Genomic DNA, 13,021 nt, shown 5'->3' with positions numbered 1-13,021 from the left:
TGTTAGTAGGTAGTACAAATTCCATTCTTTCAATGTTTTTCATAGTTATTGGCCTATTAAAATTTTCTGCTTCTTGTGTGAAGTTTGTAATTTTTGTTTTCATAGAAATGAACTCATCACATCCATGTTTCCCAAGTTTTCAAATAAAGCATCTAACTTATGTCAATGTGTTGTAAATTTTAAATCTCCTATATTCCTATCATGATACATTCTCTCTCATACCTAATGCAATGTGTGTATTTCTTTTCTTGATTTGCCACTTTTTAAATTGTATGATCTTTCAAAGAAGTCTTACATTTGTTTAGAAATAGTTATAGTGCTACAGTTCTGTTTTCTATTTCATTAATCTCTTTTATTTTTAAACTAGAGGCCCAGTGCACGAATTCGTGAATGGGTGGGGTCTGGCCACCTGGCCCCTGATCAGGATGGGGAGGGCCAACCAGGGGCGGGGCAGGCCAGGGGGAGGGGCCGTGGGCAGGGCCCAGATCAGGCTGGTTGGCTGCCACAGTGCGCGTCATAGCCACTGGTCATTCTGGTTGTTCTGGTCGTCCCACTGTTCCGGTCTCTAGGCTTTTATATATATAGATATAGATCTTTCTTTTCTACTTTTCTTGTACTCTACCAATTTCTAGAGCCAAATGATCAGGCAATCCTATCTAATAAGAGTAATATGCAAACTGACCAACACTCCAACACACAAGATGGCTGCCCCTATGTGGTCAAAGATGGCCACCACAAGGTGGCCAGCAGGGGAGGGCAGTTGTGGGTGATCAGGCCAGCAGGGGAGGACAGTTGGGGGGACAAGGCCTGCAGGGGAGGGCAGTTGGGGGGAACCAGGCCAGCAGGGGAGAGCAGTTAGAGGTGACCGGGCCAGCAGGGAAGGGCAGTTGGGGGGAGCCAAGCCTGCAGGGGAGGGAAGTTAGGGGCGATCAGGCCTGCAGGGGAGAGGAGTTAGGGGTGTCCAGGCTGACAGGGGAGGGCAGTTGGGGGGGACCGGGCCTGTAGGGGAGGACAGTTGGGGGGAACCAGGCCTGCAGGAGAGGGCAGTAGGGGAGACCAGGCCTGCAGGGAGGGCAGCTGGGGGCAACCAGGCCAGCAGGGGAGGGTAGTTAGGGGTGATCAGGCCTAAACGGGCAGTCGGATATCCTTCGAGGGGTCCCAGATTAGAGAGGGTGCAGGCTGGGCTGAGGGACACACACACCCCACCCCCCCATGCATGAATTTTGTGCACCGGGCCTCTAGTAATTATATAAATACACAGTTACCATTTATTTGGCATTAATTTTGGGCCCCGTTCTAGTGTTTACGTGTATTATCTCAAAGACCCCCACCACTCGAGGCATTTATAGGTGTCCTTATTTTAGATAGACATTGAAGCTTAAAAAGGTAAATCAATTCAATAACATAGTTGTAAGAAGTAATAATTGACCCCAAATCTGTCAGACCCCAGTGTTATTCTTAATTACCATTATATAAGACCATGCATTTTACTTCTCTGTATAGAATTAATTACATTCTGCAACTAAAAAGAAATTTTTCATTTATAACATCTCAATCCCATTTTTCTAAATAAAGTGTGACTGGAGTTTAGCTTTTTTCTATAACAAGTAAATTTTAAAACATAATTATGAATTTCTAAGGTGTAGTTTTTTAAAAAAAACTTTACATTATTAATGCATAGTTTTATAGCAATTGACGTCAGAAAAAGTGGCCCATATAATTTCTAATTTATCAAGATTACCCTTGTGCATAATCAATACATCTTGAAAGTAAAAATTTTAAGTCAGTGACTGCTTTAGCTTTTCACAGGGCATTTTGGAAGACTCTTAGGCTATTTTAGAGACGTGGCTGATACTTTGCATAAGCACAAAATCTGAATTCAAGGAGTTAACCCTATGACTTCTTTCAGCGTGAACTCCTTGCTTACCTTCCAGATCTCTTATACTCTTTTTTGTAGGACCTTTCCAGAGATGGTGATCTTCGGCTGTCCCGGGTCCTGGGTCTCTCCCGTTCCCGCTCTCTTAAAGGAATTAATACACAGAGCTGTTTTCAACAGAAAGACTAAAAAACCACCTCTTTTCACTGAATTCATCTTCTAAATCAATGGACCTTACCTAAGAATTTTTCAGGCATTATTCTCTATGGGACATTTTTATTCATCCTTCATTTATTAGAGAATAAAGGAGCTTTTCACTGTACAGAAGTTAACTGACTTGGACATTTTTTGCTGTTTTCCTTACAGAAAGAAGTCAACCCTGATGCTAAGCAAGAAAGGGAATTTCATCATAATCTTCTCTAGAGATCTTTCAACCAGCCAATTCTTAGTTATTTAACTTACAGGAAAAACTTACAAGAATTCTACTGCCTATTGATTTCTAGGAAACTCTCCATTTCAGCCATCAAGTAAATGTAAGTCAAAGCTTTGGTAGTAAGCATCAGAACTCGGTTCTATGATGAAAGAGTTCTGAACCCTTACAGGTTATCGGCCTGGGTTGTAGTTGTAGCGATCACTAATGCCATGAGTCTGTACATCACTGTACCTTTAAATGCTATTTTCATCAGCAAAAAACTCTTGATGGAGACCCTGAGTTTAATATAAAAATAGAAGGAGAGATTTAAAAATCTTCCAATGTAAAACTAGGCAAATTTAATAATAGTAACTTCTGAGTCTATTTAATAAGTACAATGATCTGGAACAAAAATTGGAACTCTAGTGTGTTTGAATCAGAACTAAATCTAAGGAAAATAACCACCTGATCTCAGAATAATAATAATAATAAAATGCTATGTTAGCCTGAATACAGCAAATGACTATAAAAATGTCTGAACTCAAAAATGTCCCCCAATAGCCAATAGAAGTGTAAATACTTTGAAACTAAGACTCATAAAACTGATAAAGATCTGTCACTACTTAGATATAAAAAACAAAAATTGTGTTTTCACTTAAAGATCACCCCCTCCTTGCCTGGCCAGTGGGGCTCAGTGATTGAGTGTTGACCTATGAACCAGGAGTTCACGGTTCAATTCCTAGTCAGGGCACATGCCCAGGTTGCGGGCTTGATCCTTAGTGTGATGCGTGCAGGAGGCAGCTGATCAATGATTCTCTCTCATCACTAATGTTTCTATCTCTTTCTCTCTCTCACCCTTCCTCTCTGAAATCAATAAAAAAAAAATTTAAATCACCCCCTCCTCAAGGAAGCCTCCTTTGAATAATGTACTTTGACACATACATAAGCCGCTGGTATACACCAGCTATCCAAAATAAGCCAGAGCTTGGGAGTCTACAGACTTTATCGGATACCCTTCTGAAAGTCCAGTTTACTTTTAGGCAATTAATCCCAACATGTGAGCAGTACCACATGACAGAGATAGCATTTGTATTAGTATGGCTTTTAAAAAAGAATAATTTAAATTACCTATATTTCTAAATAAAAACTCTATTTAGAAGATATTCCAAATTTTCTTTGTTTTTTAACATCTAGGCAACAGAATTTTGCACTCAAGATCAGCACTGCTGATGATTGCTACCTGTGTGGGTATAAATTGAAAAGACCAATTTGGATATAAATCACCTTAGTATGATGAACACCTTTAAAGCAAAAAAAAAAAAACAATGTTAAGGTTACTGTTCTCAAGACGTGTCCTTGTTTGCGAGCACTAAGGTATCCCTTAGGTGCAGAATAGTAGCTCTCCGCCGGCGGCACACAACAGGACAGCTATGGGGTTACTGTGCTGTAGCTCCTCATGATGGGAAGCCACGCTCCATCCTCACCACACTACACACAGCATGGTCAGTGAGCCATGTCAGCAGCTGCTTCTCTTCCCATTCCCCAGGTCAAGGTCACCTTGACCTTTCATAACAAATGCATATATTCACTTCTTCACAAACTTTCTCTAAAAATAGTTTGCCTAAAACAATCTTGTAATTACTGTTCAACCACATTTCGGAGGAGAAAAAGAAGGAAAGTGGAATTTGAAAAGGGATAGATTCACGTGCCCTAAGATGTAAGGGGAGAAGTGGCCAGAGGACAGGCTCTAGAATTTGCATAAACTGAGCACAATCTAATGCATAAATGTGTGAAGCTTTGGTTTCTCCAGTATACTCCTACAAGTTGTCCCGGGACTTCACGAGCCCCGTGTGTATCTCACAGAAGCATCCCATATGAGACAGATGACTGACCCCCTGCCAAAGACCCCAGAGGGAGCCGGGTATAATGTGACTGTGACACTAAGGTGGCTCCAGGGCAAACATCCCAAGTACAACATCATATGAAACGACTCCAATACAAATAAAGCCATTTAGAAAGATGAGCTAACTGCCTAAGTAGGTCCTTCATAGTAAACGAGTTTTGTTTTAGGATAATGGAGGATAACAGTATGCTTTTGGCACTTTATTTCACTTATTGATAGAACCCTCAGTTTACAAGACATCTGAGCTTCTTCAAACACATGACTCCAATTTAAGCCTGGATGGAAAATTTTAGGATTTTACATCAGAACCTAAAAAATCAGCTCTAACTTAAGTCCAAAACAGAAAAACAAATGAAACCTAGAATACTGAAGTTTGCAGCAAAATGCCTCCCAGCAACAGGATTATTAACAATCACATTGAACTCTGAAGCAAACTCTTTCCAGTTTAGATTTTTTTCATAAAACTATGAAGTATGGGCAAAGGACCTAAATAGACACTTTTGGAAAGAGGACATACAAAAGGCCAAGAGACATGTGAAAACATGCTCAAAGTCACTAATCATCCGAGAGATGCAAATCAAAACGATCATGAGGTACCATCTCACACCTGTCAGAAGGACTATCATCAACAAATCAACAAATGACAACAAATCAACAAATCCTGGCGAAGATGCGGAGAAAAAGGAACCCTCGTGCACTGCTGGTGGGAATGCAGACTGGTGCAGCCACTGTGGAAAACAGTATGGAGTTTCCTCAAAAAGTTAAAAATGGAACTCCCACTTGACCCAGTAATCCCACTTCTAGGAATATATCCCAAGAAAACAGAAACACCAATTAGAAAGGATATATGCACCCCTAGGTTCATAGCAGCACAATTTACAATAGCTAAGGTTTGGAAACAGTCTAAGTGCCCATCAGCAGATGAGTCGATTAAAAAACTGTGGTACATCTACACAATGGAATACTACGCTGCCGTAAAAAAAGAAAGAACTCTTACCATTCTCAACAGATGGACATTCTCAATGGATGGACATGGAGAGCATTATGCTAAGCAAAATAAGCCAGTCAGAGAAAGATAAATATCACATGATCTCACTCATTTGTGGAATATAATCAACAACATAAATTGATGAACAAAAATAGACCCAGAGACAGAGAAGCATCGAATAGACCATCAAACCTCGGAGGGAAGGCAGGGGAGGAAGGAGGGGGTAGGAGATCAACCAAAGAACTTGTATGCATGCATATAAGCATAACCAATGGACATAGACAATACAGGGGGTAAAGGCATGCGCTGGGGGGTGGGAGTGGCCAGGGAGAGGTCAATGGCAGAAAAAGGAGACATATGCAATACTTTAAACAATAAAGAATTTATTTAAAAAAAACCAAAACTATACAGTACACTATCCCAGGCCTCTGCTAACTAGTCCATCACAGGATAATTAGGACAAAATTGACCAGAAATGGTAACTCACACTGAAAAGACTTAACAGATGACCGACTCTCAAATCCGTCATCTCCACAGGAAACACATTCCCTTCACCCTCCCACTGGCATCAGGGAAAAGCAACAATACATTTTCCTTCCAAACCTTCCAAGCACCATGACCACCATCATTTACTGGCAAAATGTTCAATCAGGCCCTAACCAGTCTGGCTTAGTGGATAGAGCGTCGGCCTGCAGACTGAAAGGTCCCAGGTTTGATTCCAGTCGGGGGCGTGTACCTTGGTTGTGGGCACATCCCCAGTAGGAGGTATGCAGGAGGCAGCTGATCGATGTTTCTCTCTCATCGATGTTTCTAACTCTCTATCCCTCTCCCTTCCTCTCTGTAAAAAAAAAATCAATAAAATGTATATATTTTTTAAAAATGTTCAATCAGAATCACACCGACAGCCATGAGAAAAATGTGGAAACGACGAGGTGAACCGATGGCCCAGGAGCTGAGACCAGCTCCCTACAATCCCACACAGAGAAGTGAACTGGTGTGCTGAGCTCAAACGTGTGCAGCACAAAAGGTTCACAAGACAATCAAGGTAAACACACCACAGGGGACAGAGGGAGAAGCACTGTTATCAGCTTGACAAGTGGAAAACCTCAAATCTTTATTGATATAAAGAGTTCACTGAAGGTACAAGTAAGCATTAGTACAATCATTACCTGTGTGTTTTTATTTTTCCATCTAAACCAAGAGTTCTCAGACTTTTGGGGTAACAGACTCACACCACCTCTTGAGAATCTGGTGTAAGGTACCGATTTTTAGAAAAAAAAATACACATAAAATTCTGCATATAACTTCAGAGCATTTCTAGAAGCCCATCTATGGATCCCGATTTCAGTACACCTCCTGAAAACCTTATTCTCTTGTATATACAGGTATTTGGTCTTTTGAGAAAAAGAAATGTAACCTGGAATGGAACAGTATTTTTTAAATACAATTTTCTTCAGTATGAATTTGTTTTAGTGCAACAAAAGTGGGTTAAAGCTATTCTGAAAACTATAACTTTGGTAATGTATAAATAATATAAGCTCATTTTATAAATAGATCAAGAAGGCAGCAATGTACAATAAACTTCCATTTTTCCTAAAAATCAGAAAGCAAGTTCTGCTTGTTAACTAGTTTAACTCTTAATTGATAATATAGGCAGATCATCAATTCTGAAAGAATGCAAGTACTGTAATCTGAGATGATGTTCATGTTGAACATAATTAAATATAATGCAAAAAATATGATTTTTCATTGGATCATCATTAAAATGTCAACTGTATTATGCAGAGTAATCAGCTTACATCCACTGAAAGGAATCTACATTAATAGTTTTGGAATGCTTTTCAAAAGTGGCTTTTTCTGACATCAATTTCTTTACTTGTCAGTTGTTCCTTCCTCTTTAAAACAGCCCCAAACAAGCTTTATTTCCTTTTATACATCAAAATGCACTGCAGGATCTTTTTGGTTTGGTTTGCCAATAAGCAGAAACGGCCTCTGTATGGGCCTCTTCAGTTCATTAAAAAAACACGTGTTTTACCTGCTCCGCTCATAGCTCCGGTGGCGAGAGGGCGTTCTCCCGCGGTCATAATCGGATCGGTAGCGACTGTCTGCTCGTCTCCTGTCAGGACTTCGGCCTCGCTCCCGCCGGTCCAGCGACCGGTGCCTCTCCCCTCGCCCGTGACTGTGATCCCTGTGCCTGTGCTCATCATAGTGCTTGAGCCTTTCCGGGGACCTTCTCTCACTGGGAGCCTTTGGGAGTGGGTATGGAGGGAGATGCCTAAAATGTGGGCTGCTGTTGCTATTAGCATTGGGTGGGAAAGAACTGGGGCTGTTCTGGAAGCTATTAAAATTGGGAGGCGGGAAATTGTGGTGCGAATACCCAGGAGGGTACTGGTAATTGACCTGCTGGGGCATGACCGGAGGGGGTGGGGGATGGGGCATGGAAGGAGGGGGCATCATGTAGGGGAACGTGCCCTGCCCTGGAGGTGCTCCGGGGACTGGGGGGTTGTTAGGACAGGGCATCGGAGGCGGCATGGGGGGAAAACAGGGAGGTACCGGGAAGGGGGGCCTCATCTGGTGGTTGGGGAAGGGGGGCCGGATGGGGCAGGGGGGAAGAGGGCCTTGTGCTGACGGAGGCATGGGTGGAGGGAAGGGTACAAAATCCGGTCTCGGAGGCAGAAAATTGGGGGCCGGAGAGTTCGAGAAGCTGGTGGAAGGAGCACTTGGCGGCTCGTATTGATATTGCACAGGAGGCTGCTGCGGGTGAAGCAGCCTTAAATTCTGAGGCCTGAAGGCTGGTGCTGAGGGTCTGGCTCCATGTCCTCCTCGCCCTCGGGGACACCCTCGTCCTGGGTGGAACGACATTCTATGACTTGTTGGAGGAAAGAAAAAGAGAAAAGAAAAGAAAAAAATCTCACTATGGAAACAGGGTTGCACAAGTGCCTGAATAGCTTCAAGTGCAACTGACCGACCCCTTAGACCACTGGAATATTCCACCCACCTAGCTCTGAGTTCTTCATAATACCTGACACTCCTCATGGCTAGTAAACTTCTCTTCCCCTGTCTCAGCCACCAAACCCATTGCCAGGGACACTCCCTGGACCGTGTCACTCCCTAAAACCACTCCACTTCCAAATGACGAATTCAACATCCCACTATTCAACCATGTGCTACCACGTCCTTGCTTAAGTTCCCCCAAAATCTTGACCTCACCATGTCATCCCGTCAGCACACCCCACGGTTTCTCTATCTGTACCAGCATCTTCCTGTCTTTACCTTCTTTCCCACTCAGCATAGACTCTGCAAATTCAACGCAACATGTCCTGAAAGGTACTTATGATCTTCCCCTCCAAGACACCACCCCAGGCTCGTCTTTATGCACTTCCTATCTCATCAGATACCATTCAGGTTCTAGGTACTTTCACCTTTATCATCTTTGCCATAGACATCTTTGCCACAAACATTTTCACTGCACAATTCAACGGCCTCAAGGCAATTTCTCCATAGAAATGATAACATGTAGTCCAAAGTTAGCGTACTTTCTACAAGTTGGTTCTCTGGCAAGTCGGTCCTTCCAACTAAGAGCTGGGTATCAACGGCTGGCTTACATCCCGAGCTGCTGGTGCATGTAGCTAGCAGGTAACGGAACCAGTGTTGGCAGGCAAGGTGACTGCTCCAAAGGTTATTTATTTCTCCAGGGACTATTACACACGGTTTGCACCACTGCCTCTGAGGAGTGGCCTCATGAAGGCAGGAAGAGACGGCCCTTCTCTCCCTGGGACCGCTGCACAACTTAGCATCACTGCCAGTCAAGAGGAGGTCACACACACCTGACCACGGCAGGAGCAAGTGTCTCAAGATCATCGAGAGCTATTTTAACTTTGTAGGTTGTACCTAACCAAGCACTTGTCTTCATTCCATGAGAAATATGGGTTCAACTCTGGGTGATTGTCGCTCCCTCATATGCTCCTATCGGTAAGTCCCCAGCAGTGCCCGTCAATACCTAAATGCTTATTGACAACAGATTTTAATAACATCCCAGCACAGCATCCTCAATGTAAGCAAAGTCACCTTTAGATCAAAACAACTTTACTTAGGCCATAAACAAGAGGATTTGAAACCAATACAGAGCACTTCATGGTGAGGGTCTTAAAACAGCTAGCATTTCTTCCAGATGGCAATGATTTGCCCCAAGCATATGTTTCTCATTTTGAAACACATTACAATGGAAGGAGAAAGAGGGGCTGAGGGCCCTCTTCGAGGGCAGAATGGAACCCACATTTCCCATAGAATGAAGACATATGCTTAAGTACAATCTCAAAACCAAATCAGTTATTTGTATATTTCCATGAATCTTTACACATTTTAAATGCATTCACAATAAAGTCTTTTTCATTTTGTTATTCATTTTATCGTGTTTCATTATGCCCCTCTTTCATACGTTATTATCATTTTTACGGCAAAATTGCCTTACAACCAATTAATCACCCACAAAAATGAATGCTTATGGCAAAAATACCAGACACATATTGGTCCTAAAGTCATACACCAGAAAATTATCTAACAATTTTGCCTTCTTTACCCCTTTTAACTAAGTATTTTAAAATTCCTATCATTTTTTGGTTTGTAAATACTTGAGTCCATCCACTTCACACCATCGTCTCTGGCCTGGCTGCTACAATTACACCCTTGCAGGACCTTCTACAATCACTATCACCACCCTGCAGGCCTGTTAGGTTTCCTGCTCTCACACATTCTGTGCTTCTTCTTAGCAGGTCCTACAGGAATTACACTCCACCAACCAATTGCCGAATTCCATCTTTAATGTCTGCCTGCACCTGAAAACTGTGAGTTCCATCACTGCAGGGCTTGGGGTTGTCTCATTAATGTCTGTGGGCTGAGTTCCTAGCCATGTACATGGCCCTAATGTACATGGCCCATGTACATTTTCTTCTCAAGTCATATACCTAAATTCTCCCACAGTCTATGACCCAGCACAGTGCTTGCTCTTCTCTCTGTTCTCCCAAAACTACTGCCGATCCCATCACACCACTCACCATGTATTGCCTTGCATCATGAGGTGCTCTCTGGGTCAGTGTCACATCTTCCACAGAGACTATGAGCTCTAAAGGACAGAAAGGATAGGAGAGACATAAAAATGTTTCCTAAGCTGATAATACTAGAAAATATTTCTGCAATTATTGTAACACTTATTTTGAACTTTCCAATGCATTTAGCATACTAACAAAATTAAGAGGATGTTGAACCGAATTAAAGTTTACAATTAGCCGTAACCAGTTTGGCTCAGTGGATAGAGCGTCGGCCTGCAGACTGAAGGGTCCCAGGTTCGATTCCGGTCAAGGGCATGTACCTTGATTACGGGCACATCCCCAGTAGGGGGTGTGCAGGAGGCAGCTGATCAATGTTTCTCTCTCATCGATGTTTCTAACTCTCTATCCTCTCCCTTCCTCTCTGTAAAAAAAAATCAATAAAATATATATATTTTTTAAAAAAGTTTACAATTAACTTTTAAGATGTCTTTAATACTTGTCTTGCTGACTCAAAACAATCAGTAGCTAAAAAAAACTAAAAAATTTGGCATATTCCATCTCTAATTTGTTAAAAGATTGGGGGAGAATAACTATTTCTCCTCCCCCTCTCCATACTCTAGTATCCTTCACAGTGAGACCAGCGTTCAAATTCAAACATAACTATAATCTTGTAGAGACAATAGTTATCCTTGATTTTCATTCTCCGCTCTTCCCATAGAAGAATGGTATGAATGTGAATGATTTTCCAAATCCTTAAACTTCAAAAAAATGTGTAAAAATCTCAAATAAATATTAAATGCAAAAACGTTTCAATGTGGAAACACCTCCCTAAAGTCTTTCTAACTAAACTTTTACCAATGAGCTTACGGTAGATTTTCAAATGGCTCATGAAAATAGTTTCAGGTGTTTAGCTATATCAATCACTGGGATTCATAAATAGCAGGCACCAAATAACATCTGAATAATGATTATATTTCAGACTAAGACCCTCAAGATAAATCTAAGGCCTAGACAGGTGATCTTGCCTCCCCGGGCTACTCACTGCCAACAGAATCAAATTCAAACTCCATGCTTGTTATTTAAGGCCCTCCACAATCTGAACCCAACTCCTTCCAGGCTTAATCTCCGTTATCTTCCCCACAAAGCACCTATCACCCCAGATTTTCCCAGTCGTCTAACACACCAAATACTATCATAACACCCAGACTGTTCTTTGCTGTTGCTCTTCTGAAATCTACAACCCTATGAATTTGCCCACTGAATTCTACCCACCTACCTAGGTCAAATGCCACCTCTTCTGTGAAACCTTCCCTGGTTCCCTTTAAGAAGCCATCTCATTCCCAGTAGACTTCCCTCTTAAGTCTGTACTTACTTCTTTTATAGCACTTACCAGAGACTGCCTCATAGCATAGCCATGTGCGCACATGTCTAACTTCTCCACTAGATTATTAGCTCCTTGATGACATGGGTTGATTCAAGGCCATTTCTGAATCCTTCACAGCCCCTGGCAGAGAGCATCCTGCACACAGTAGGTGATGAATAAATGTTTACTGTCTCACCAATAGTATTATGTTACTATGCTGCTACTGTACATGTCCCTTTCACATATAGTCACAACAGATCTGCATTATCAAAACCAGACAAAAAAGACCTTTCCACTGATTCATACAACATTTAAAGAGCCCATACACGCGGGGCACTGTCGCAGGTTGTGTGAACACAAAGATGAGTAAGACACACAGCCTGCGATCCTCAAGGAGCTCAGAACCCACATACAAATACATTTTTAAATAAAAATAATACAATGCAATAAACACAAGAAAAGAGAGATATGCACTGGGTCTAGGGGAACACAAAGGAACGTGCTGGGCCTAGAAATGGGCAACAGTCAGAATCGCTAACACGCTCATTCGCTGTGCAACAGCTGAACATTCACTATTCCATCCTCCGGGATGCTCCTATAGATAGAACATCTGAAAACACTATGAAACTGACCTACTAGTCAGGCTGTGTTATGGATGCAAACTTTAATTCAAAAGTCAAGGAATCTACTGCAAGTGGGAAAGTAATCATTTTCTGCGTCTGCCTACTCCTAGGTTGGTGTTAGGAAGTAGGGGAAGCGAGAGAGTTGTTCTGAAGAGTTAACACGTCCAGGAACATCGGTCTACGTAGAAAGAGTTGCAAAATGTGACTACACTTTTATGAAGACGTCCTTTCCCCCCCACAGATGAATCCGCAGGCCCATCATCTTCCTCCGGCTGGATTGCGTGTTTCCCTGTTTGCATCTCCCGCCAGCCTGTGAACCCCAACCCGGCAAGGATGGGCTCACGGTCTACCTCCCAGGCGACACGCGGACGACCCCAGGCCGGGACCAGCGCGTGAGCCCCCCAAAGAAAGAAAAGATCGCATTTGCCACTCCTTTGTACTTAGGGGACCCGGGCCTAGGGTCGCCTTCTTGCCCTTCGCTGCAGATCTGAAGAAGGGCTGTCCCAGCTTAACTTTCAGGCGCGTCTGGCTGCAGCCCAGGCCACCAGCCCCATGAAAATCCAGACACTCGTCTCAATGCTCCCTCTTCGAAGCCCCGCAAGGTGGTCCTTTTACCTACAAAAGGGCTCCCGGGCCGTGAGGTCGCCGTCAGAGCAGAGCCAGGCAGGCTCACTCTGCAGCCGCCGAGACCGTGGCGCCGCCAGCGCCTCCGGAACAGGAAACGGAGGGAATTAAAAAGCAAACCTGCGAAAAAGCACGACCTCGGGCGGGACGCTGCGGGACCCGCCGCAGCGCCTCGTGCACCGTG

General features: G+C 43.0%; 1 protein-coding gene across 2 annotated transcripts in view; it reads right to left on the bottom strand.

Annotated features, from left to right (window-relative positions):
- DROSHA (drosha ribonuclease III) overlaps window positions 1-11,770 on the bottom strand; it is a 104,829-nt gene extending 93,059 nt beyond the window's left edge. For both annotated transcript variants that reach the window (XM_008161792.3, XM_028139418.2), the window contains exons 1-4: window positions 11,618-11,770; window positions 10,234-10,301; window positions 7,215-8,048; window positions 1,928-2,020 (exon numbers count right to left, since the gene is read on the bottom strand). In XM_008161792.3, the coding sequence (XP_008160014.2) occupies window positions 1,928-2,020; window positions 7,215-8,048; window positions 10,234-10,253 (947 nt within the window). In that variant the 5' untranslated portion in view covers window positions 10,254-10,301; window positions 11,618-11,770. The remainder of the gene's footprint in view (window positions 1-1,927; window positions 2,021-7,214; window positions 8,049-10,233; window positions 10,302-11,617) is intronic.
- Between the last annotated feature and the right edge of the window lie 1,251 nt (window positions 11,771-13,021).

The sequence above is a fragment of the Eptesicus fuscus genome, chromosome 4 (assembly GCF_027574615.1).
Source record: "Eptesicus fuscus isolate TK198812 chromosome 4, DD_ASM_mEF_20220401, whole genome shotgun sequence".
In the NCBI taxonomy this organism is placed as follows: domain Eukaryota; kingdom Metazoa; phylum Chordata; class Mammalia; order Chiroptera; family Vespertilionidae; genus Eptesicus; species Eptesicus fuscus.
This window is presented reverse-complemented; position numbering and strand designations above follow the sequence as displayed.